Source organism: Callithrix jacchus, chromosome 12, assembly GCF_049354715.1.
Source record: "Callithrix jacchus isolate 240 chromosome 12, calJac240_pri, whole genome shotgun sequence".
In the NCBI taxonomy this organism is placed as follows: domain Eukaryota; kingdom Metazoa; phylum Chordata; class Mammalia; order Primates; family Cebidae; genus Callithrix; species Callithrix jacchus.
In genome coordinates, this window is record NC_133513.1 from 96,409,988 (window position 1) to 96,436,372 (window position 26,385).

The 26,385-nt window shown below is 45.8% G+C and overlaps 1 protein-coding gene across 5 annotated transcripts in view; it reads left to right on the forward strand.

Moving 5' to 3' along the window:
* Nucleotides 1–26,385, forward strand: part of PDCD11 (programmed cell death 11) — a 55,837-nt gene that overhangs the window by 25,867 nt on the left and 3,585 nt on the right. For 3 of the 5 annotated variants that reach the window (XM_009010218.5, XM_009010219.5, XM_035268973.3), the window contains 15 exons: nt 853–1,072; nt 2,123–2,272; nt 2,668–2,783; nt 4,642–5,183; nt 6,534–6,596; nt 14,677–14,782; nt 16,465–16,554; nt 16,764–16,866; nt 17,289–17,466; nt 21,700–21,756; nt 22,317–22,439; nt 24,281–24,403; nt 24,819–25,107; nt 25,231–25,347; nt 26,059–26,208. In XM_009010218.5, coding sequence (XP_009008466.1) covers nt 853–1,072; nt 2,123–2,272; nt 2,668–2,783; nt 4,642–5,183; nt 6,534–6,596; nt 14,677–14,782; nt 16,465–16,554; nt 16,764–16,866; nt 17,289–17,466; nt 21,700–21,756; nt 22,317–22,439; nt 24,281–24,403; nt 24,819–25,107; nt 25,231–25,347; nt 26,059–26,208 — 2,427 coding nt within the window. The remainder of the gene's footprint in view (nt 1–852; nt 1,073–2,122; nt 2,273–2,667; nt 2,784–4,641; nt 5,184–6,533; nt 6,597–14,676; nt 14,783–16,464; nt 16,555–16,763; nt 16,867–17,288; nt 17,467–21,699; nt 21,757–22,316; nt 22,440–24,280; nt 24,404–24,818; nt 25,108–25,230; nt 25,348–26,058; nt 26,209–26,385) is intronic. The other 2 variants (XM_009010220.5, XM_078346416.1) reach the window with 1 other exon arrangement.

The following is a 26,385-nucleotide window of genomic DNA, read 5'->3' on the forward strand; positions in this document are numbered from 1 at the left end:
AGCTGAGCTTTTGGTCCATGTTCCTCTTGCTTAGCTGTGTGACCATCTGGAGGAAGGGACACCTTTCCCACTCCACACTCCACATTGGGCAGGTAGGCAGTGGCTCTGAAGGCTTTAGTCTCCAGTGTGAAGATGACTGCACTTGTTTTTATTCTCTCAGCACAGCACATTTAGACAGCGAAGTTGATCATCCTGAGCTGCTGAGTACAAGCTTTGCAGACTTCTGAGGTTTTTGAGGTGTTAAGGGGCCAGAATGTCCTTGAAATTACTATCCCCCACCCCCATGTCATTGAGTCCTGCACTTGTCAGATGGGAACAATCCCAGCAGTCCCCTAGCGGAGCCTCCTGGTGTGTGTGCTGCATCAGCTGAGGCCTGGAGTGGGGATGGGACCCACCAAAGTCATGGAAGGCAGCTGAGCAAATGGTGTGCAGCTGATTGCTGCCACAGATCATTCATCAGTATTTCTTCCCCTCTGTAGGCCTATCTTCCTGGTGTTTTGCCTGGGAAAATCTCATTTGCATTCCCTGCCAGAATAAATTTTTAAATGGGAGCAGAGGGGAGGGCCCCAGAAACATGCCTAGTGAGGGGCAGATGGTTGCTGTGGGGTGTTAGGGGTGAAGACAGCCCTGGTGTCTGCCTGGCTTGCCATGAATGTGCCATCTTGACTGGGTACCCTCTCCCGGAGTCTCTGTTTTTATGGAAGGGGAGTAGAGCTGTCCTCAAAGAGGGCTCGGGGGAGCCTCCTGGGTCCCATTTCCCCCCCACTCACATACTCCTTTCTAGGCACATCAAGTGGGTTGTCTTAATGAAGACCTTTCCTCTCCTCATCTCCTGCCTGTTCTTCTCTTCAGATCATGAGTGACAAATTTGTGACCTCCACAAGTGAACACTTTGTTGAGGGTCAGACAGTGGTGGCAAAGGTGACCAATGTGGATGAGGAGAAGCAGCGGATGCTGCTGTCGCTGCGGCTGTCAGACTGTGGTCTGGGGGACTTAGCCACCACCAGCCTCCTCCTCCTCAGTCAGTGCCTGGAGGAGCTGCAGGGCGTGCGCAGCCTCATGAGCAACCGAGGTGGGGCACCTGTGGGGCAGGGGAGGCGGTCAGGGGTGGGGGTATGCATTGTAAATGACATCTGTTGTTGGGTGAGTTGTTGGGCTTCTCAGAACATAAGAAAAAATATTTTGGTAAACTTTTTTTTAATGGAAGTATGACCTACTTAAAATGCACATATTTTTTTAAATGATTTTTATTTATTTATTTATTTTGAGATGAAGTCTTCCTCTCTTGCCCAGGCTGGAGTGCAGTGGTGCCATCTTGGCTCACTGCAACTTCTGCCTCCCAGGTTCAAGTGATTGTCCTTTCTCAGCCTCCCAAGTAGCTGGAATTATAGGCACTTGCCACCGTGCCTGGCTAATTTTTGCATTTTTAGCAGAGACAGAGTTTTGCCATGTTGCCCAGGCTGGTCTCAAACTCCTGACCTCAAGTGATCAACCCACCTCGGCCTCCCAAAATGCTGAGATTGTAGACGTCAGCCACTGTGCCAGGCCAAAGTGCACAGTTATTAAGTGTGCAGCAGCTCAATAAATGTTTATATTACACCCCTTTAAGAGCATCCTAGATGTCCCCTTGTCCCCACTGTCAAAATTTCTCTTAGTTTTGTGGCTTCATGTTTGCATTTGTGTGAATTCACTTGCCTTTTCACCTTTCATTCCTTTATTCAGCAGATGAAATGGAACTGGGACCTGCTAGGCTTCGGGAGGAGTTATTATGCTGACCCTCTTAGACTGAACCATTGTATAGGGTTGTTGTAAGTTTAGTGGACTTTCATAGTAGGAGGCTTGAGAGGAAACAGTGACTATCCAGAAACCAAAGGAAAACCTGTCTCCCTGGTATTTGTTGGCTACTTCCATGAATTATGGTCAGGTAGGATTAGCAAGGGGCCTAGGTCTGTCTGCCTGTGACAAGAGTTTTCATGGATACTGAACATTTTTGCAAAAAGCGATTTTACCTTGTCAGTGGTTCCAGTGTTTTCCTGTCCTCTGGTGACAGCATACTGCCTGAGGAGAACAGTGAGACTGTTGTTTTATGGTACTAATTGTGTTTCCTTTGGGTCTCTGGCAGACTCTGTGTTGATCCAGACACTGGCTGAGATGACCCCAGGAATGTTCCTTGACCTAGTTGTGCAGAAGGTGTTGGAAGATGGCTCTGTGGTATTCAGTGGGGGCCCAGTGCCCAACCTGGTCCTGAGAGCCAGCAGATACCATCGTGGGGGTGAGTGCTTCCGTCTTGCCCATTTTGATTACTGGGAGGACCCTTTGCCCATTGCCCCCTCTCCTGGATATAGAATTTCTAAATACATAGGGTAGATGAATTGATTCAGAAGCCTATCTTGTGTGAATGCAAAGGCTTAGGTATGAATTCTTTAGTTGTTATAATTGGGTAAATCTAGATTTTTATATATTAGGTTACATAAATTAAGACCCATCTGAACTTGAATTATAGGAGATAGACCCTTGGTTTCCCTAATTATGGCCCATATGGACCCAGGACATATGTACTCTTTGCTTTTTTGGATCTAAGGGGTAGCACCTGCATGTGAGAGGTACTGCTCTCCCTTCACTCTGCTCCAGAAGGATAATCACACTGTGTTTGGTTCTGCACTACAGGACAGGAGGTGGAATCTGGGCAGAAAAAGAAGGTTGTAATCTTAAATGTTGATCTTTTGAAGTTGGAAGTGCTCGTTTCCCTTCACCAGGACTTAGTGAATAGAAAAGCTAAAAAGGTAAGCTTGCTCCTGACTTCCATTTCCATGGTTTCACATGAGGCACCCTTTAACCCTACGCTTACAGTTGAAGGGTTCCAACCCAGATGCCTCTAGTGAGGGTAGCCCTGTGCCTGGATGGATCCAGGACGCTCCTGGTTTAGACCTCTTGTCCTGGTGTGGTTCATAGTGCTGACTTCTATTCTATTTGAGTCAGTGCCTGGAGGAGCTGCAGGGCATTCACAGCCTCATGAGCAACCAAGGTGGGGCACCTGTGGGGCAGGGGAGGCAGTGGGGTGGGAGGATGCATTGTAAACGACACCTGTTGTTAGTTGAGTTGTTGGGCTTCCCAGAACATAAGAAAAAAAAATTTAGTAAACTTTTTTTTTTTTAATGGACGTATGTCCTGCATAAAGTGCACATTTTTTTTTTTAATAATTTTTTTTTTGAGTTCCGGTGATAAGTGGTGACATGGGCACTCCATCTTTAGGGCCAGACAAGTAGTGTGCAGGCATGGAGGTGGCTGTGTGGGTAGGGAGTGGCTGGCCTGGGACTCTAAAGAAGCTGGAGTGTGCATGCCCAGCCCACATGGGGCTAAGACTGTTCAGTCCCGTCCAATGTTGCCAGGTGGGAATATCTGGGGCTAGTACTGCTAAGTCTTTGATTTTTAAGAGAAGGCAAAATTTGGATTTTAATTGAAATAAAAGCTGAAAATGTTGGAAACGTTTTTTTTTTTTTCTGAGACAAAGTCTCACTCTGTCACTCAGGCTGGAGTGCAGTGTGCAGTGGCACCATCTCGGTTCACTGCAACCTCCGCCTCCCAGGTTCAAGCGATTCTCTGCCTCAGCCTCCCCAGTAGCTGGGATTACAGGCACCTGCCACCATGTCCAGCTAATTTTTGTATTTTTAGTAGGGACGGGGTTTCACCATCTTGGCCAGGCTGGTCTCAAACTCCTGACCTCGTGATTCACCTGCCTCAGTTTCCCAAAGTGCTGGGATTACAGGCGTGAGCCACTGTGCCCAACCAGAAACTTATTTTTTTAAAAACATCATATGAGTGAAACCGCATGACCTCATGCGGTTTGGGCAGTTCAGACCTCCAGGCTATGCATCCATACTCTGGCCTGTCTTGCCTTCTGGATACTTGTGTGACCTAAGAATGGGTTTGAGAAAAATCTCAAAATTAGTATTTTCTCTGGGTGATGAATATATTTGGTTACTGTCTAAAGCACTTATTAGGCACCTAGTTGCATAGAGTACGGTACAGTATAGATATAATCCTTGATTTCTAGTTGCTGACAATGTTAAGAGTTTAGGACAGACAGAGAATAGAAAGCAATACTAACCTCTCATTCAATTTTCTGGCAGGACCCTGTACCATTTTATCACCTAAATGAGGCTTGGGCATACAAGAGCATGAGCACAATTTGGATTCTGAGGAAAGAGAGGTTAGGTGCCCTGCACACAATAAGCTCTCAGTAATGATCTATTCATTGCTTGGGTGGAAGAGTGATGAAATTTGGCGCGGAGGAGCTGCAGGACTGAGTTAGGAACTGCAGTGTCTCTAAGCTGGGAGAGCTATTAGAGGTTGTGAGGCTGTGCATCAGAATTTTCTCAATAACTTGGAAGATTCAGATTTACTAGATCTAACAAAATCCAAGCCAAGGTAATTCAGATGTAGCCCCATGAGTTTAGTGCACAGGAGAGGAAAGCTAGGTCCAGGGAGTGAAGGCCAGTCTGTTCCAGCTCAGACCAGCCTTGGGTTTACTAGCCTTGGGACCCCAGAGGGTCTCCTCAGCCATACCTTGCCCAGTGGGGCCATGAATGAGTGACCATGCTGTGTAAGGAAAGCAGGGATGATGGCTTTTCTTTCTTGTAGCTGAGGAAAGGCAGCGAACACCAGGCAGTTGTGCAGCACTTGGAGAAGTCCTTTGCCATTGCCTCCTTGGTAGAGACTGGCCACCTGGTAGCTTTCTCCCTGACCTCTCACCTCAACGACACCTTCCGCTTTGACTCAGAGAAATTGCAGGTGGGACAGGGTGTCTCCCTAACCCTCAAGACCACAGAGCCAGGAGTGACTGGCCTTCTTTTGGCTGTGGAGGGGCCAGCTGCCAAGAGGACCATGAGGCTGACCCGGAAGGACTCTGAGACAGTTGACGAGGATGAAGAAGTGGATCCAGCTCTGACTGTGGGGACCATAAAGAAGCACACTTTCTCCATTGGGGACATGGTCACAGGGACTGTGAAGTCCATTAAGCCCACGCATGTAGTTGTGACTCTGAAAGATGGCATCATTGGCTGTATCCATGCCTCCCACATTCTAGATGATGTTCCAGAGGGCACCTCTCCTACTACCAAACTGAAGGTTGGGAAGACAGTCACTGCCCGAGTGATTGGCGGGCGAGACATGAAGACATTCAAGTATGGAGGCTCTGGGGGTGGGCTGTCTTTGAGGGAAGATTGTTGTGGCTGTGGGAGGAGTGGGAAAGTAGGTGAGCTCCAAAAACTTGCAACTAAGTCAGATTCTCTTTTAGTTAACAAAAGGCATTCACCAGGCCAGGTGTGGTGGCTCAAGCCTGTAATCCCAGCACTTTGGGAGGCCAAGGCGGGTGGATCACGAGGTCAAGAAATCGAGACCATCCTGGTCCACGTGGTGAAACCCTGTCTCTACTAAAAATACAAAAAATTAGCTGGGCATGGTGGCGCATGCCTGTAATCCCAGCTACTCAGGAGGCTGAGGCAGGAGAATTGCCTGAACCCAGGAGGCGGAGGTTGTGGTGAGCCGACATCGCGCCATTGCACTCCAGCCTGGGTAATGAGCAAAACTCCGTCTCAAAAAAAAAGGCATTCACCAAAGAATTCTTTTGTCTGATTTTTAAAAAAAAATATGGAATATATGGTATGATTGTTAAGAACATGGGTTTGGAGTCAGACCCAGGTTTGAATCCTAGATTAACTGTGACCATGTGGCAGTAGCTACTTAATTTCAAATTTTATTGTCTTGATTTGTAAAGTGAGAGTTATGGTAGTAAGTACCTTGTAGGGCTAGGGCCATTGTGAAGACTGAAAGAGACAACTCGTAGTCTGTTCCGTGCCAGTGGGTTGCCTGCCTCAGTTACTGTGCTGTATACATCTGCATTTGTCATAATCCATTTCCACCTCCCACCGTAATTATACTCATTTACTTCAAATGTAGTTGCCACGTTACTGTAGCAGAAATTCTTGCTGTAACAAGAACAGCAAAAAAAGAATTCAAAATCTAGCCAATAATTGGCATATTAATTTCAGTAGCTAACTGTGGGGTCTTCAGTAAATCATTTATCCTCTAACTAAATAAGACCTCAGTTTCCTTATATTTAGAACAAAAGAATTGGAGTATATGGACTGTAAGGAAAATTCTCTACTAAAAATACAAAAATTAGCCAGGCATGGTGGCATACAACTGTAGTCCCAGCTACTTGGGAGGCTGAGATGGGAGGACTGCTTGAGCCCAGGAGATTGAGGCTGCAGTGAGCCATCATTGTGCCACTACGTTCCAGCTTGGGTGACAATAACACCTTGTCTGAGAAAAAAAAAAAAGATTTGATGAGTTTGCTCCTCACCATTAACTGCAAAGGTTGGGAATGGAAACCCTCAGCCTGACACATCTCTCTTCAGTGGTGTGTGACAATAGAAGAGGGTGCTTTTGTAAGCTTGGCTTGGTGGAGAGTAGAGAGACATTACTTTGTTACAGAAATGAAGAGAAATGATTCAGCTTATTTGTTTCTCCAGGTTTCTCCCAATAAGTCACCCCAGATTTGTTCGAACCGTCCCGGAGCTGAGTGTTCGGCCAAGGTGAGGGGGACATGAGCAGCCCTGTATTATGGAAAGAGCACCGGGCTTTGGAATTAGGAATCCTGAGTTTGAATCTTGATTTTGCCAGTTAGGTTTTATTATTCCCTTTCTCTGTCCAAGTTTTCTTGTTTTTCAAGTGGGGATATTTGGTTCTCCTGGGACTGAGGGATCACATGAAGATTAATGCAAAAGTGGTGTACAGGTTTTTTTGTTTTTTGGTTTTTTTTTGAGATGGAATTTCGCTCTTGTTTACCCAGGCTGGAGTGCAATGGCGCGATCTCGGCTCACCGCAACCTCCGCCTCCTGGGTTCAGGCAATTCTCCTGCCTCAGCCTCCTGAGTAGCTGGGATTATAGGCATGCGCCACTATGCCCAGCTAATTTTTTGTATTTTTAGTAGAGACAGGGTTTCACCATGTTGACCAGGATGGTCTCGATCTCTTGACCTCGTGATCCACCCACCTTGGCCTCCCAAAGTGCTGGGATTACAGGCGTGAGCCACCGCTCCAGCGCCCGGCTTTTAAGTGTCAATTTAAAGCCTGGTTGCAGTTCTGTTTGTCAGCATATCACAAAAAGAAACATTTTTTACTCTCAGTTCAATTTTCTGTAACTCTAATTTCCTAAATAAGCAACATGTATCCAAGAATACTTGTTATTTCAACCTGGACGACTGCTTGGTAGGCTAGAGGCTGAGCTGGAATTTTAGGTCATGCTGTGGTAGATTCTGTAGAGAAGAGTGTTCCATGAGATACTCTGGGGTGGAGAATGAGGAGCTCTCTAAAACAACCTAGCCTCTCAGATTGATAGACCCTTAGTGAATGAAGCTAGATGTGTATGACCTTAATTGAGAAAGGCTCTCCAGGGTCAGTCCTGAGATCCATCCGGGTTGTAAGTCTTATGCACCTAGAGATTTATACAACAGCCTCCAAAGTAACTTTCAGGGCCAGGCAAGGTGGCTCATACCTGTAATCCCAGCACTTTGGGAGGCTGAGGCAGGTGGATCACTTGAGGTCAGGAATTCCACACCAGCCTGACCAACATGGTGAAACCTCATCTCTACTAAAATACAAAATCAGCTGGGTGTGATGGTGAGTGCCTGTAATCCCAGATACTCGGGAGACTGAGGCAGGAGAATCGCTTGAACCTGGGAGGCAGAGGTTGGAGTGAGATGAAATCTCACTGTTGCACTCCAGCCCGAGCAACAAGAGTGAAACTCCATCTCAAAAGAAGAAAAAAAAAAAAAAAAAAAAGGAAGTATTCCTGGCACATTGAGTTTCAGATGCTAATAACACTTTTGGAACTTCACAGTAAGCCCTAAACTCAGGTTTCAGAATAATAAGATTTAGGGGATGAACTGCAGTCCTATTTGTTGACTCTGGTTTCCTTAGTTTTGTAGATTTTGACTGTGTTTACCCTCCAGTCTTTGTTGGGAAAATGAAGAAACCTCTTCATATTAATGGTTTCAGCCTGTAGTATCTTTGCCTCTGACATGTGATGTCTTGCTTTAATTAAACGCTTAATTAGGGTTGAGGTCAAGTAGTTTATTCATACTAAGGGTAGTTATCTTAAATTAACAAATAGACAAGGGATGAATCAGTAAACTCTGTGGGAACACTGAGATCCTACATGGTTTTTATCCTAGGAGTACTAAGAACCTCTCATTAACACTGTTGGTGTTGGAAGACTGGTGTGAGTGGGGGTACTTGACTGTAGCAGAGTGAGCCACGTCAGGAATCGAGTGGATTTGTTAAGCGGTGAGAGATGGAGAGTTATAATAACAGACAGACAGATGGCCAGACATACTCCCAGACAGATGGCCAGACATCTTTTACTTCCTCCATGGACCTTTGTTGTATTGTGACTCGTTTTATCTCAAGGCTCTTGAGAAAGGCATCTTGTTTCTCTGATGCTTCTGTTTTAAAATATTTTGAAGTCAGGATGAAAAACATTTAACTGACAGTTTTGACTTAACAGAGAAATTATAGCTGTATTTTTATTCCCTATTTTGTATGGGGATCTCATGCACAAAGAGAATGCTGTGTGTTCTTTTTTTTTCTTTTGAGAGAGTTTTGCTTTTGCTGCCCAGGCTGGAGTGCAATGGTACCATCTCAGCTCACCACAACCTCCACCTCCCGGGTTCAAGCGATTTTCCTGCCTCAGCCTTCGGAGTAGCTAGGGTTACAGGCATGTGCCACCATGCCCAGTTAATTTTGTATTTTTAGTAGAGATGGGGTTTCTCCATGTTGGTCAGGCTGGTCTCAAACTCCCAACCTCAGGTGATCTGCCAGCCTCCACCTCCCAAAGTGCTGGGATTACAGATGTGAGCCACTACACCCAGCTGAGAATGCCGTCTGTTCTAGAGCTGAGTTCAGAGGTGTTGAGGGGCACTCAAGGTTAAGATTCGTCTTACCTGGTTACTCTTCTGGAGTGGGAGGAAAGAGACAAGGCCGTTCAGGAGTCTTAAAAGGTGTCTCTGGCATCCCTGTTAGCTAGTGAGTTTTCTTATGGGTTCCGCATTCAGTACTGCTCACACTTCTTTTTTTGAAGCGTTGCTCTTTTTGGAGAGGAAGTTTAAAATCACTTCGGGAAAGGAACAAAGGATAACACATATCCGTATATATTGTATGTTTGGTTTGGTTTGGTTTAAATAACAGAAATGTATTTTCTTAATTTTGGAAGCTAGAAATCTGAGATCAAGGTGTTGCTCGGTTTTATTTCTTCTGGGGCCTCTCTTCTTGGCTTACAGATGGGCATCTCCTGTGTATTCACATGGTAGTTTATATGTATCTGTGTCCTCATCTCTTCTCCCATTTAAAAAAAATTATAGTACCAGCACATACATTTGCCCTCTTAATAGTTTTCAGGTGTACATTACAATGTTGTTAACTAAATGCATGTTGTACAGCAGATCTCTAGAAGTTTTTGTCTTACATGACTGAAACCCTATACCTATTGAACAGCAACTCTGTTTCTCTGTCTCTTCTGCCCCTGGCAACCACCGTTCCCCTTCAGTCTCTGTGAATTTGATTATTCTAGGTACCTCATATAAGTGGAACACATATAGTATGTGTCCTTTTGTGACTGGCTTATATTTTTACTTAGTATAATGTCTTCAAGGTTTATCCATTTTGCAGCATTTGTCAAAATGTCCTGTCTTTTTTTTTTCCTTTTTTTTTTTTTTTTGACAGAGTCTTGCTCTGTCACCAGGCTGGAGTGCAAGTGGCACGATCTCGACTCACTGCAGCCTCTGACTCCCTGATTCAAGCGATTCTCCTGCCTCAACCTCCCTAGTAGCTGGGACTACAGGCACGCGCCACCACACCTGACTAATTTTTGTATTTTTTTTTTTTTTTTTTGAGACGGAGTTTCGCTCTTGTTACCCAGGTTGGAGTACAATGGCGCAATCTCGGCTCACCGCAACCTCCGCCTCCTGGATTCAGGCAATTCTCCTGCCTCAGCTTCCTGAGTAGCTGGGATTACAGGCACGCGCCACCGTGCCCAGCTAATTTTTTGTAATTTTTAGTAGAGACGGGGTTTCACCATGTTGACCAGGATGGTCTCGATCTGTTGACCTCGTGATCCACCCGCCTCGGCCTCCCAAAGTGCCGGGATTACAGGCTTGAGCCACTGCGCCCGGCCCTAATTTTTGTATTTTTACTAGAGACAGGGTTTCACTAAAATGGTCTCCATCTCCTGACCTCGTGATCCACCTGTCTCGGCCTCTCAGAGTGCTGGGATTACAGGCATGAGCCACTACGCCCAGCCTTCTTTTTCTTTTATTAGAGACAGGGTCTTGCTCTGTTGCCCAGGCTGGAGTGCAGTGGCATGACCATGGCTCACTGCAGCCTTGACCTCTGGGCCCAAGTGATCCTCCCACCTCAGCCCTGCGAGTAGCTGGGGCTACATGCCTAGCTGATTTTTGTATTTTTTTTGTAAAGACTGGGTTTTGCCTTGTTGCCCAGCCTGGTCTTGAACTTCTGAGCTCAGGCAATCTGCCTGCCTCGGCCTCCCAGAATGCTGGGATTATAGGCATGAGCCACTGTGTCTGGCATGTCCAGTCTTCTCAAGGCTGAATAATATTCCATTGTAGGTATACACCACACTTCGTTTATCCATTCATTGATCAATGGGCGTTTAGGTTGCTTGTGCCTCTTGACTATTGTAAATAGTGCTGCATTGAACATGAGTGTGCACATACCTCTTTGTGATCCTGATTTGAGTTCTTTTGAGTGTATACTTATAAATGGGATCACTGGATCATATGGTAATTCTATTTTTAATTTTTTTAGAAACTTCCATGCTGTTTTCCCTAATGGCTGTACCATTTTACAGTCTCGTCAGCTGTTTCCGTTTCTCCGCGTCCTTGCCAACACTCATTATTTTCTGGGTTGTTTTTTTTGAGATGAAGTTTCACTCTTGTTGCTCAGGCTGTAGTGCAATGGGGCGATCTCAGCTCACTGCAACCTCTGCCTCCCAGGTTCAAGCCATTCTCCTGCCTCAGCCTCCCGAGTAGCTGGAATTATAGCCATGTGCCATCATGTCTGGCTAATTTGTGTGTGTGTGTGTGTGTGTGTGTGTGTGTGTTTTAGTAGAGATGGGGTTTCTCCATGCTGATCAGGCTGGTCTTGAACTCCCGACTTCAGGTGATCTGCCCACCTCAGCCCCCACAAAGTGCTGACATTACAAGTGTGAGCCACCATTCCCGGCCTGTTTTTTTTTTTTTTTTAATAGTGGTCATCCTAATGGGTGTAAGATGGTATCTCATTGTGCCTTTAATTTGCCTTTTTGTGATAATTGGTGATGTTGAGCATCTTTTCCTTTGCTTGTTGACCATTGGTATATCTTCTTTGGAGAAATGTCTATTCAAGTCTTTTGCTCATTTTTCAATTTGGTTCTTTGGTTGGCTTTTCTTATTTGGTTTTCTTGAGACAGAGTCTTGCTCTGTCATCCAGGCTGGAGAACAGTAGCAGGATTGTAGCTTATGGTAGCCTTGTACTCCTGAGATCATGAGATCCTCCCACTTTATCTTCCTTAGTATCTGGGACTGCAGGTGTACACCGCCGTGCCTGGCTTGTTTTTTTTTTTTGTTACTAATTGGTAGCCTAACTTCTTATGAGGACAGCAGTCCTCATTTTAACTTAATTACCTCTTTAAAGACCCTGTCTCCAAATACAGCCATATTCTGAGTTACTGGGGCTAGGACTTCAACATGTGAATTTTGGCAGGACAAATTCAGCACATGAGAGGTATTCTTGTGTCAGCTATTGAGCGAATAAATATCTTCAGCCCAACTCTGTATTAGAGATCTTGTAAGTGGCATGTTACAGTGCCAGACACACAGATATTTTGCGTATTTTAAAAAGTAAAATTTGGCCAGGTATAATGGCTCACACCTATAATCCCAACTGAGGCAGACGGATAGCTTGAGGCCAAGAGTTCAAGACCAGCCTGGGCAACACAGTGAAATCCTGTCTCTAGAAAAAGTACAAAAATTAGCTGGGTGTGGTGGCGCCTGCCTTTAGTCCCAGTTACTTGGGGGACTGAGGTGGGAGGATCACTTGAGCCCAGAGGGTGGAGGTTACGGTGAGCCAAGATTGTGCCACTGCACTGCAGCCTGGGTGACAAAGTGAGACCCTGTCTTTAAATTAAAAAAAAAAAAAAAAAAAGGCCAGTTGCGGTGGCTCGTGCCTGTAATCCCAGCACTTTGGGAGGCTGAGGTGAGTGGATCACCTGAGGCCAGGAGTCAAGACCAGCCTGGGCAACTGGTGAAACCCTGTCTCTACTAAAAATACAAAAATTAGCCGGGTGTGGTGGTATGTAATCCCACATACCTGTAATCCCAGCTACTCAAGAGGCTGAGGCAGGAGAATTGCTTAGAGGTGGAGGTTGCAGTGAGCTGAGATCATACCATTGTACTCCAGACTGGGCAACAAGAGTGAAACTCTGTCTCAAAAAATTTTTTTTTAATAATAAAAAACCGTAAAATTTTATGGATATGTTTTCTTCCCCAAGCATCTATTCCATCCCCAGAGAATGCCTTCCCCATTATGATTTGCTGTATATATCCAGCCCATGTTTTTCTACTTTAGTTATATGTGTAGTCAGCTCTCAGTATCCCTGGGTTCTGCATCTGAGGATTTAACCAACCACAGATTGGAAATATTTGGGGAGAAGAAGGACAATTAAATAAATAAGTTAAACACAAAAAATGCAACATAACTATTTACATAGCATATATATTATTAAGGTATTATAAGTAATATAAAAATGATTTAAAGTAAACAGAATATACATAGGTTATATGCAAATATTACACCATTTCATATATTTAGTGTAGGGGAGCTAGGCACCTTCAGATTTTGGTATCCATGGGGATTCCTGGAACCAATCTCTTGCAGATACCAGGGGGCAACTATACCCACGTGTGTGTCTACAAATGGTTATTATATAGTTTTAAAAATTTATGTACATGATATGTTGTACCATAAAGTTAATGCAACTTGCTTTTTTTCATTTGAAATTTTGTTATGTTTTTGTTTCGAGTCTCTAGTTAAAATAGTAATCCATCTTGTGAATGTGCCGAACTATGTCTGTTCTCAAGCTGATAGAGGACATTTGGTGTTGTTTCCAATTGTTTTGTTTCCAATTTTTTTTTTTTTTGAGATAGAGTTTCGTTCTTGTTGCCCAGGCTGGAGTGAAATGGCACAATCTCCGCTTACCGAAACCTCTGCCTCCCAGGTTCAAGCTATTTTCCTGCATCGGCCTCCCAGGTAGCTGGGATTATGGGCAAGCACCACCATGCCCAGCTAATTTTTTGTATTTTTAGTAGACCCAGGGTTTCTTCTCCATGTTGGTCAGGCTGATCTTGAACTCCTGACCTCAGGTGATCTACCTGCCTTGGCCTCCCAAAGTGCTAGGATTACAGGCATGAGCCAACTGCGCTTGGCCCAATTTTTCTCATTTATACATAATGACACAATGAACAACCTTGAATTTGTTCCATTGTGCATACATGCAAGGATTTCTTGTGGGTGGAAATATGCAATTCTGATTTTACTAGATAGGAAAGTTCCCTTTTCTACATTTGAGAGCACTTGCTATTGTATTTTACAAATTTACTGTCATTACTTGTATCATTTTATTGGTGAGTTTGGTTCATTTGGGCTTAGAAATCATTTGAATCGGTAAGTTGGGGTAGCAGTTCTGTGATTTCTTTGAGGTAATTGTGGACTGGTAAGTTTCTAAGAAGAAAAAAGAAAATCAAAGGCTGAGTGCCATGGCTGACATCCTTATAATCCCAGTACTTTGGGAGGCCAAGGTGGGTGGATCATTTGAGGTCGGGAGTTTAAGACCAGCCTGGCCAACATGGTGAAACCCTGTCTGTACTAAAAATACAAAGAAATTGGCCAGGTATGATGGCAGGTGCCTGTAATCCCAGCTTGGGAGGCTGAGACCCAAGAATCGCTTGAACCTAGTGGGTGGAGATTACAGTGAGCTGAGATTGCATCACTGTACTCCAGCCTGGGTGACAAAGTAAGATTCTGTCTTAAAAAGAAGAAAAGAAAATTACTTGAATAAATGGATGCTTGTTTTATTTAAAAAAAAAAATCAAGAAAATGCTAATGAAAGGGCAGCATAGGGCAGAGAGTACTGGGTTTTGATTCAGAAGCCTTGACTTTAGCTCCTGGTTCAATAACATAAAATGGGTTTAATATATCTTCCCTGCTGACCTCACACAGTTGTCAGATTTAGTGAGAGAGAATTTTTGAAAGCAGTTTTGCAAACTAAAGCAATAGCCAAAGTATTATGAAAGAAGTAAAACAATTTTGTTTCCTGAGTCTATAAAGACTATTGTGGGCCACCTGCTTTACAGCTTGTTCATAAGTAGGTGAATGAAATCGAAAAGATTAACCTCGGGCCAGTATTTTGGACATTCCTCTTTGAAGAGAGAAATAGGGCCTTGGAGGGTGGGTATGAGTAGGGGAGTCCTGTACAGGCAGTCTGTGGCCACTTGGGGGAGATGGTTTCAAACTCCAAGTCTTATCCAAAGGTGGCTTTATTCTGTTTCCTTTCTGCAAACAGTGAGCTGGAGGATGGCCACACTGCTCTTAACACTCACTCTGTTAGCCCCATGGAGAAGATTAAACGGTACCAGGCTGGCCAGACTGTTACTTGCTTCTTAAAGAAGGTAAGTAGTTTTGCCACCCTGCTATGAGATGACATTTTTCTTTCAGAAGAGAAGGGTGTGACAGTGGAGAGAAAGGCATTGAGTCTGTGCTACCATGCTGGGGTTGTGGGAGACAGTATATGGCCTCTGCCACTCGAGAAATTCTGGTCTAATTAGGGAGCTAAAATATGGCGTACACACAATTAGCAAGCAGCTCATCATAATTTTTTGTTTTGAGATGAAGTCTCACTCTGTAGCACAGGCTGGAGTGCAGTGGCACCATCTCGGCTCACTGCATCCTCTGCTTCCCGGGGTCCTGGTTCCATCAATTCTCCTACCTCAGCCTCCCAAGTAGCTGGGATTACAGGCACAAGTCACCATGCCCAGATAATTTTTGTATTTTTTTAGTAGAGATGGAGTTTCACCATGTTGGCCAGTCTGGTCTTGAACTCCTGGCCTCGTGATCCACCCGCCTTGGCCTCCCAAAGTGCTGGGACTACAGGCATGAGCCACAGCACCTGGCAACAGCTCATAATTTTTAAATATGTTGGTGGATTATTAGTTATAGAAATGGAAAGCAAAATATAGGGCAGGATTTAGAATATAAATATATGTAATTTTGCTTTTAGATTCATGCTTTTCATAAGGTTCAGGTGTACTATAAAACAACATGAAGTTGGGTGCCAGATGATGTGTTCTAAACCCAGCTAGAACAGGAGTTCAAAAAGGAAAGAAAGCAGTGCAGCCTGTACTGGCTGAAACATGTAGGAGAGGCAGCTGGATTGGGTTTGACTTTGAAGAATTACACCTCTCTATTGTTGCCAGATTCCTCTTTGATGAGCATCTCTGACCATGATCGTCACTGACACTTGATCCCTTCGGTTACCTATTGTTTGTAGACACACATTCATAAGCCCCAGATGCCTTAGTGTGGCAGATAAGGCTCTTCATAATCTGACCCACAGTCATTCTGAAAACCTCCTCTGTCTTTTTCCCTTCCTGTCTTTATTCATGCTGGTTTCTACATCTGGAATACCCTCTATTCATTCCTATTGCCTTCTGCCCTTCAAGGTTCAGCATAGGTAACCTTCCGTCATTACCAGTTCCTGTAGCATGTTGTACTTCCTACATGTTGCTTCCTGCTGTAGTTATTTGCCCACTGATTTGACTTACTGCTTGTAGGCTGTAATCTCCTTGAAGGCAGGCCATGGCTTTTGTTTATGACTATGATGCCATGTTCATAGCAGCTGCTTGATAAATGATTTGTTAAATTGACTTGAAATTGGAGTATGTATTTAGGGCAAGACATTGTGTAGTGAAGGATCCAAATCCGAATTGGTTTGGAAACAAAAAATTGGCTTCTGGAGATGGTTAACAATCACTGGGCACAGCTGAGCTTGGAGGTCTGTGGGATTGGTTCTCTGGCTTGAGGACATCTCTGAAATCTCTTTTGCCTTCTGGTCAGCTTAGACCTTAGGAGAGATCTGCATTCTGCTAGGCTGGCAAAGGCTCTGAGCTGGAATCTGAGGGAAGCCAGCGAGAAGTGGAGGTTGGGCAGGGGCAGTGGGATGGAAGGGTGGATTCCTGTCCCTTGGAAAAGTGTTGTACCAGGGCTCTTTCCACCTTGTGGTTTTAGGAGAGTTTTAATGGCAGGAAACCTTGTATTATATTTGCCCTACTCTTGTTTCCCTTTTTTCCCTCAGTACAATGTGGTAAAGAAATGGCTTGAGGTGGAGATTGCCCCAGACATCCGGGGGAGAATTCCCTTATTGCTCACTTCTCTCAGCTTCAAGGTCAGTGTGCTTGAGATTCCTGCAGAGGGGACCCAAGCTCCCTAAGCTTGGCTCAGTGTCTGGTGTGGGGCTTCACAGTGGGCTTAAGGAACCCTATGCTTATTTAAGGATTGGTTTGAGAGATACTTGCTATGGAGACTTAAATGCTTTGGTTTTGGATGAATGACAGCGTTTCTTCAAGCATCACAGGAGTTTTCTTATCCTTCCAGGTGCTGAAGCATCCAGATAAGAAGTTCCGGGTTGGCCAGGCCCTGAGGGCCACCGTTGTTGGCCCAGATTCCTCCAAGGCCTTCTTACGCCTCTCCCTCATAGGTGTGGGAATGAAACTCTGTGGTCGGGGAAGGGAAGCAGGCAGGAAGGGATGGGATGGGTTTTCAGTTATTGCTCAAGTTGGAGGATCCCTTCAGTATTGGAATCCTCAGAAAGCCTGGTGTGGGAACTTCTTGGAACAGTTTTTCTCTTGGGCTTTGCTCTGGCCCAGTTACTCCACTACTCTTTGAATTACCTTTACCTACACAGGTGTTTTATCAAGTCCCTTGGAAAGGATTGTCTACTTGGCCCTGGGTTCTTGGCTACATGGCAGGGTGATCTCAGTCTAGATGGTTCTGGATCACTCAGCCCAGATACCCCAAGTCTGGGCAGCCTCCACCTTCCCCAGCCTGTGTGTGGCCGGCATTCCCACTCCTCCCTTGGCTCATTTCCTCTTCTCTGAATCAAGTTGGTTTTTCCACCAGGTCCGCACAAGCTTGAGGAAGGGGAAGTGGCCATGGGCCGAGTGGTGAAGGTGACACCCAATGAGGGGCTGACCATCTCCTTCCCCTTTGGGAAGATAGGAACAGTCAGTCTATTTCACGTAAGTGACTCCTACTCTGAGACACCCCTGGAAGACTTTGTCCCCCAGAAGGTTGTCAGGTAAGCGAAGCATTCTTCCTCTTTTCACCTTTCTGTGGAATTGGTGGATTTAAAAAAAATTTGATGTAGTAATATATGACTTTTTATCAGAAAAATCAAGTCTATCAAATAGAAAATGAAAATTTGTCACCCACTCCTCTACTACTTTTTGCCGTTATGTACTTTGACTTCTATCTTTCTACACTTTAATGCATTTAGTTTTTCTTTTTATAAATAATAGAATATCATTTTATATACTTTTTTTTCATAGCAGTTTATCATGGATTTTTTTTTTCCTTTTCCATGCTAATATATCAAAATCTATTTTGTCCTTGTATCTTATTTTAAAACGTTTATTTTATTTTTATTTTTTTGAGACAGAGTCTCTCTCTGTCTCCAGGCTGGAGTGCAGTGTTGTGATCTCTGCTTACTGCACCCTCTGCCACCTGGGTTCAAGTGATTCTCTTGCCTTAACCTCCCAAGTAGCTAGGATTACAGACGTTGCACCACCAGACCCAGCTAATTTTTGTATTTTTAGTAGAGATGGGGTTTCACCTTGTTGGCCAGGATGGTCTCGATCTCTTGACCTCATGATCCGGCCATGTCGGCCTCCGAAAGTGGTGGGATTATAGGCATGAGCCACCATGCCTGGCCGACAATACTTTTTTTGATAGACAGTAATATTGAAGTATCTTTGCATGTGCGTACACAACACACATTTTTTTTTTTAATTGAGACTGTCTTACTCTGTCACCCATGCTGGAGTGCAGTGGCGCAATCTCAGCTCACTACAATCTCCGCCTCCGAGGTTCAAGTGATTCTCCTGTCTCAGGCTCCTGAGTAGCTGGGACTACAGGTGTGTGCCATCGCATCTAGCTAATTTTTGTATTTTTAGTGGAGACAGGGTTTTACTATGTTGGCCAGGCTGATCTTAAACTCCTGACCTCAAGTGATCCACCTGCCTCAGCCTCCCAAAGTGCTGGGATTATAGGTGTGAGGCACTGTGCCTGGCCCTTGCGCATATATTTGGATACTAATACAGGTGTGTTTGGTAAATAAATTCCTAGAAGTGAAATTGATGAGTTACATATCTTCCAAAAGGACTGTGCTAATTTATGTCCCCATTAACAGTAAATATTGTCCATTTTTCACACCACTGTTGGCACTGGATATTTAAAATTTTTATCTTAGCCATTGGTTCAGCCAAAATTGGTCTCTTATTTTTTTTTGTTTTTTTGAGATGGAGTCTCCCTCTGTTGCCCAGGCTGGAGTACAGTGGAGTAATTGTGGATCTGGTTTTTGTTTGTTTGTTTGTTTTTTGGGACAAAGTCTCACTCTGTCGCCCAGGCTGGAGTGCAGTGGCACAATCTTGGCTCACTGCAACCTCTGCCTCCTGGGTTTAAGAGATTCTCGTGCCTCAGCTACCCAAGTAGCCGGGATTACAGGTGTTGTGCCACCATGCCTGGATAATTTTTCTGTTTTTAGTATAGAGATGGGGTTTTGCCATGTTGGCCAGGCTGGTCTTGAACTCCTGAGCTCAAGTGATCCGCCTGCCTTGGCCTCTCAAAGTGCTGGGATTACAGGCTTGAGCCACAGCGCCCAGCCAGTTAGAGTTTTAATACTATTTTATCACTGGGGAACCCGAAGATCAAAACAAGACAAAATAATAATAATAATAATAATAATAAAAAGACTATTTTATTAGCCTAAATAAACTAAACTTGAGTAGACAGATTTCAGCTGGATCCAGTAGTCAACTGACAGTAAAGTAGATGCTGTTGGCACCTACCTGCCTAAATTCTCAACCCCTTACAACCACTGCACAGCATAAACAGGCCCAGGGGCTGGGAGAAGGTGAAGAATGAGTCCTAGAGAAAACTAGGATCATCTCTGGTTTCTCTTGAGGCTTAGATAATGAGGTTGTGGTTTTAAATGTGTTTTATTGTGGTCAAACCTATGATAAATTACTTGCCTAAAAGTAGATGATCCCTTGAGGTCCTGTCCAGCTCTGATGGTCATAATGGCAAGTTATCAAAGGTAGACATCTGTTGTGGGAAAATTTTGGACTGTATTGTTACTGAGTTCCTTTCTACCTCTAGGAATCTGTATATTATGGTTTTGGACTACTAATTGCCATTTTAGATGAAATGTTTAGAAATGCAACCGGGTGGCTGGGCGCAGTGGCTCACTGAGCGCCTATAATCCCAGCAATTTGGGAGGCTGAGATGGGCGGATATCCTGAGGTCGGGAGTTTAAGACCAGACTGGCCAACGGGGTGAAACCCTGTCTCTACTAAAAATACAAAAATTAGCCGGGCGTGGTGGCTTGTGCCTGTAATCCCAGCTACTCAGGAGGCTGAGGCAGGAGAATCGCTTGAACCTAGGAGGCAGAGGTTGCAGTGAGCCAAGATCATGCCACTGCACTCCAGCCTGGGCAATAAGCAAAACTCCATCTCAAAAAACAAAACAAAAACAAACAAAAAAATGTGGCTGGGCATGGTGGTTCACACCTGTAATCTCAGTACTTTGGGAGGCCAATGCGAGGGCGGATCACCTGAGGTCAGGAGTTTGAGGACAGCCTGACCGACATGCAGAAACCCCGTCTCTACTAAAAATACAAAATTTGCCAGGTGTGGTGGCGCATGCCTGTAATCCCAGCTACTCAGGAGACTGAGGCAGGAGAATTGTTTGAACCTGGGAGGTGGAGGTTGCGGTGAGCTGATACCGCGCCATTGCACTCTAGCCGGGACAAGAGCAAAACCCTGTCTCAAAAAAGAAAAGAAAAGAAAAAAAAGAAATGCAACCTGTTGTCCCTCCTTGAAGCCTCCCTGACCCACCTCCTCTGAACTGCTCTTGTGTGTCTACGGTATTATTACCTAGCTGATCCCTTGGGCATGATCTCCTGGGGTTGGTCTGTCTCTGCTGAGATCAGATGTTCTCAGGACCTAAGACAGAGCTGGTTCTTCTCCTAAGGACATACCGTATGGGTCTGTGAGACTTTCTTTTCTTCTTTTATCCCTTCCTCCCTCCCTTCCTCCTTTCTTCCCTTGCTTCCCTTCCTTCCCTTCCTTCCCTTCCTTCTTTTCCTTTCTTTCTTCCTTTCTTTTCTTTTTCAGGGTCTTACTCAGTTGTCCTGGCAAGAGGGCAGGGGTATAATCACAGCTCACTGCAACCTCAAATTCTTGGGCTCTGTCCTCAGCCTCATGAATAGCTGGGACTACAGGTGTGTGACACCACACTTGGCTTTTAAAATTTTTTTTTTTTTTTTTTTTTTTGAGACGGAGTTTTGCTCTTGTTACCCAGGCTGGAGTGCAATGGCTCGATCTCGGCTCACCGCAATCTCCGCCTCCTGGGCTCAGGCAATTCTCCTGCCTCAGCCTCCTGAGTAGCTGGGATTACAGGCACGCGCCACCATGGCCAGCTAATTTTTTGTATTTTTAGTAGAGACGGGGTTTCACCATGTTGACCAGGATGGTCTCGATCTCTTGACCTCGTGATCCACCCGCCTCGGCCTCCCAAAGTGTTGGGATTACAGGCGTGAGCCACCGCGCCCGGCCTAAAATTTTTATTTATTTATTTTTTGAGACGGAGTCTTGCTTTGTTGCCCAGGCTGGAGTGCAATGGCGCGATCTTGGTTCACTGCAGCTTCTGCCACCCAGGTTCAAGCGATTCTTCTGCCTTAGCCTCCTGAGTAGCTGGGATTACAGGAGCAAGCCATCATGTATGGCTCATTTTTGTATTTTTGTTAGAGATGGGGTTTCAGCATCTTGGCCAGGCTGGTCTTGAACTCCTGACCTCGTGATCCACCCATCTCAGCCTACCAAAGTGCTGGGATTACAGATGTGAGCCACTGCTCCTGGCCCACACCTGGCTCTTTAAAAAGAAATTTTTGTAGAGACAGGATCTCACTTTGCTTCCCAGACTGGTCTTGAGCTCCTGGCTTCAAGCAGTCCTCCTGCCTCAGCCTCCCAGTGTTGGGATTACAGGTGTGAGCCACTACACCTAGACCCAACGCCCTTTGTTAGGTAGGAAAAGTAAGTAGCATTATTTCTATTTAATAGACTAGTAAACTGAGGCCCACAGAGGTGACGTGACTTGTCCAGAGTCCCCTCAGCAGGCTTTCAGCAGAATGAAGAAACATAACCAGTCTCCTCACTCTTGCCTGGTGATGTGCCTGGAAGAGAGGAAGCTGAGACCCTCTGCTCTTCACAGATGCTGAAAATTGAGCGTTTTCTTCTCTTTTGCCTTCATTCAGATGTTACATCCTGTCCACTGAAGACAATGTATTGACTTTGTCGCTGCGATCATCCAGGTGGGTTTCTGTATTGTTGGGACAAGAAAGGAGGAAGACCTACTCAGGACCAAGGGGAGGCCATATGTATCTGACACAGAATTTTGGGCTTCCCACCTTCTCTCCTCATCACTTTTTATCCTGAACCCTTTTGACCCAGAAAAGCTGAAGCTGTTCAGATTGCTGCAAGAATCCTGTCTGCTCAGGCTCCTGTTTCCTAGGGAAAGGGTCAGATATCCAAATGTGGGTGTCCAAGGTTGCAGATGGTAATCCTGTTGAGGGGAGGGAGATGCTTTAGCCTCCAGGGTTCCATTGTGGGGGTGTGTGGCATGAATGGGATTGGCTTGAGGTCAGCTTGCTTTGTGGTTAGACTTCGATGTCCATGAGGCCAAGGCTTTAGGTTTGACCTCTCTGGTCTGACAAGATGTTAGGAGAGGATAGAGTTGGGCTCTAAAGGTTATATCCTACCAACAGGTCCAGAGGCATATTTTTACTTACAAAGTATGATGATTGCAGGTATATTGGGGGTGGCATGGGACAGAGGAGGTTAAAGGTGTATATATAACCTTTTATTCCTTTAGAACAAACCCGGAGACAAAAAGCAAAGTAGAAGATCCAGAGATTAACTCCATCCAGGACATTAAGGAAGGGCAGCTTCTGAGAGGCTACGTGAGGTCCATCCAGCCACATGGTGTGTTCTTTGGGTGAGTGAGGTGGGTTTGGACCTGGACCCAAGTGCCTTCCCTGAGCCTGTCTTGGTCTGGGGTCCACTGTGTTCATCAGTCAACTTCTTTGATGGCAGTATGACGCGGGGAGAGTTTATAAGTCCCTACTAGTTTTTAAAATCCCAAGTTTTCTAATAATTTTAAAACAAGTGGTGTTTGGGCAAAGAATATGGTATTTTTAATTTCTGTTCTAAATAAATCTGGGGCCAGGCACAGTGGCTTATGTCCGTAATCCTAGCACTTTGAGAGGCTGAGATGAGAATCACTTGAAGGCCAGGAGTTCAAGACCAGGTTGGGCAACAAAGCAAGACCCCTCTCTCTCCAAAAAAATGTAAAAATTAGCCAGGTATGGTAGCATGAGCCTATAGTCCCAGCTACTTGGAACGCTGAAGCAGGAGGATTTCTTGAGCCCAGATATAGGCTGGGTGCAGTGGCTCACACCTGTAATCCCAGCACTTTGGGAGGCTGAGGCAGGTGGATCATGAGGTCAGGAATTTGAGAGCAGCCTGATCAACATGGTGAAACCCCGTCTCTACTAAAAATATAAAAATTAGCTGGGCATGGTGGTGTGTGCCTATAATCCCAGCTGCTGGGGAGGCTGAGGCAGGAGAATGGCTTGAACCCAGGGGGCAGAGGTTGCAGTGAGCCAAGATTGTGCCACTGCACTCCAGCCTGGTGACAGAGCAAGACTGACTCAAAAAATAGATACATGCATACATATATAAATGTGGACATTCTGATTTAGTGTTTGATGATGATTTGTAAGTGTTCATTCTGTGAAATCACCTAATGTTCACAAGCACCTGATACTGCATCCTTCCCTGCTCTGCTGTTTCCGTACTTTCTCCTCTTCTCCTAGCAGTTTGTGATTTATTTGTGATACCATGATGTGGGGTAAAAAATACACTCAATTGGCTGGGCATGGTGGCTCAAGCCTGTAATCCCAGCACTTTGGGAGGCCGAGGCGGGTGGATCACGAGGTCAAGAGATCGAGACCATCCTGGTCAACATAATGAAGCTCCGTCTCTACTAAAAATACAAAAAATTAGCTGGGCATGGTGGCGCGTGCCTGTAATCCCAGCTGCTCAGGAGGCTGAGGCAGGAGAATTGCCTGAACCCAGGAGGCGGAGGTTGTGGTGAGCTGAGATCGCGCCATTGCACTCCAGCCTGGGTAATGGGAGCGAAACTCCATCTCAAAAAAAAAAAATACACTCAATCATCTCTTCATTATGCTTGATGATTTTTTTCTGTTTTACAAAGCCCACTTCATCCTGCTGAATGCCAGGAACTTATGTCTGTCACAAATCCTTGTCACAACTTGAGTCCCTGTGAGAGTGGAGGCCCTGTGAGAGGGAAATCCCTGGGCCTGTTTGGAATTCTGTTGTTGTGTAGCAGGAACAGCCACAGGAAACAGATTTCCCGAACACCGAATAAAGGAGGAAAGAGTTTATCATTCAGCTGGGAGCCTGGGCATAATTTGTCCAAAGCCCAGCTTATCTAACAAAGGAAGGTTCTGCCTTTATATAGGTTTATTCTCTAGAAATCACATATGAAAGTGTTCTGGTTTACAGTTTTAGGACTCACATGTGAAAAGGTCTCTGGTTTGATCTTGTTTTAAGTAAAAATAGTGTCTTCCAGAAAGTTTCCTCAAGACCAAGCGTGTTATTTTTAGGAAGGAGATTCAGGAGGCGCCAGCTGGGCCTGCTCTCTTTTCTATTGAGATGCACAGGGGATGACAGAGGGGGAGGGAATCCCAAACGCCTGGGTCTCCCTCCTCAGTTGCATTTGTGACCATAGGGTTCTTGGCTTTCTCCTTTCAGCCTTGGCCCCTCTGTTGTGGGTTTGGCCCGGTACCCACATGTCTCCCAGCACAGCCCATCCAAGAAAGCCCTTTATAACAAACACCTACCTAAAGGGAAGCTGCTTACAGCCAGGGTCTTACGGTAGGTGCCTTCCCATTCTCTCTCTGTGATATGAATCAAACCCCTTTCTCCGGAAGCCTGGGAGGAGATTTCAGGGTGGACTGTAAACATAATGGCTTACGTAGCAGTGTTAAATGAATAAAAGGCCTTTGTTTGGAGTCTTCTCCCTCAGTGCCTGTGAAAACAGGTGGTGACTCATCTCTGCACAGCCCCTGTTGCTGGGGATGGAGGACAGGTCATCACATCTGCCCCCTGTATTTTTCTACTAAGTGAGATACATTGTGCAAATCGTTCTTGAGAATATTGAATGGATTCCCAAGGCAGGTGGGGCAGGGCCCGGAATCGTGGGCTGATCAGGAGGGAGAAGGCCTGGGCCACCTGCAGTGCCCTCTTAATTTTATGATATCTTCACCTTTCCCCTCTCGCTCTGGCATAGCCTGAACCACCAGAAGAACCTTGTAGAGCTGTCATTCCTTCCTGGAGACACTGGGAAGCCGGATGTGCTTTCTGCTTCCCTGGAAGTGCCACTTTCAGAGCAAGAGGAGAGGAAAACAGGGGCTGAGGAGAAAGATCAAAAAGGGGAAAAGAAAAATCAGAAAAGGAACAAGAAGAACCAGAAGCAGCTGGAGGAGGTGGAGCTGCCCAGCAAGGAGAAGCAGCAGCCCCAGAAGCCACAGGCGCAGAAGTGGGGCAGGCAGGAGCACCAGGAGCCTGGGAGTGAGCAGGTGACCTGCTTGTCCTTCTCCTGGAGGGACAGCAGTGAGGATGTGGGGACTGGGCACCCAGTGGGGCAGAGGGAGGGTGTCGCCTGGGGATGCTCCTAGGCATTCTCCTACCTGGCCTTTCAGGAAAGAGTGAGCAAGAAGCCAAAGAAAGCTGGCCCATCAGAGGAGGACGACAGCCTTCTAGACGTGTACTACCGGGAGGGAGAAGAGGAGGGGGAAGAGACAAATATGCTGTCCAAGGTGAGGGCGATGTCACAGGGAGGAAAAAGGCTTCGTGTGAGGGAAGAGCTGGGCCATCCTCCGCCTCATTGTCTTTTACCTCATTTCCTGTAAAATATGAAAGCGGGGGCTGTCAGTTGCCTCTGTTGACCATCTGCTCCTTGAGGACAGGGACCCTTATTTTTTTTTGAGACAGAGTCTCACTTTGTCGCCCAGGCTGGAGTATAGTGGCGCAATCTCGGCTCATTGCAACCTCTGCTTCCTGGGTTCAAACAGTTCTCATGCTCTCAGCCTCCTGAGTAGCTGGTACTGCAGGCATGCACCACCATGCTTGGCTAATATTTGTATTTTTAGTAGAGACGGGGTTTCACCATGTTGGCCAGGCTGGCCTCAAACTCCTGACTTCAAGTGATCAGCCTGCCTCGGCTTCTTAAAGTGCTGGAGTTACAGGTGTGAGCCACCATGCCTGGCCTCTAATTGTTATTTTATATACCGGTATGCATATGTTTGTGTGTGTGTTAAAATTTTGTTACCTAAATAAATGTATTTACAAAGAAATGTCACTACTATAAAGTGTCCCCACTGAGCTGGGGCCTGGCATGGCCTGGGAGGAGAGGAGAGGAAGGGTCTCTGGGGTGGTAGGAGTTCATGCTCCTCTAGGTGAACTGGGGCAGGGGATAGTGGGAGCAACCTGAGCCAGGTGCTTTCCTCAGCGCCTCTGTGGTCCTCCAGGAGAAGCAAACCAAGCCAGCAGAAACGCCCCGGCTGCAGCTGTCTTCAGGCTTCGCTTGGAACGTGGGACTAGACTCTCTGACCCCGGCCTTGCCACCTCTAGCGGAGAGCTCAGATAGCGAAGAGGATGAGAAGCCACACCAAGCCACGGTGCTCTATTTTCCAGGGCGTGTCCTTTTTGCAGGGACCCCTTGGCGTCAGTCTCCTGTGCTCTGTTCCTAGCCTGGGTGTCTTCCTGGGTAGGTCGGGGAGGGGGCAGCAGCCAGTCCCAGGCCAGGGGGTGTATATATAGAGCCCTGGCAACCCAGCCAGCCTATGGCTTCCACC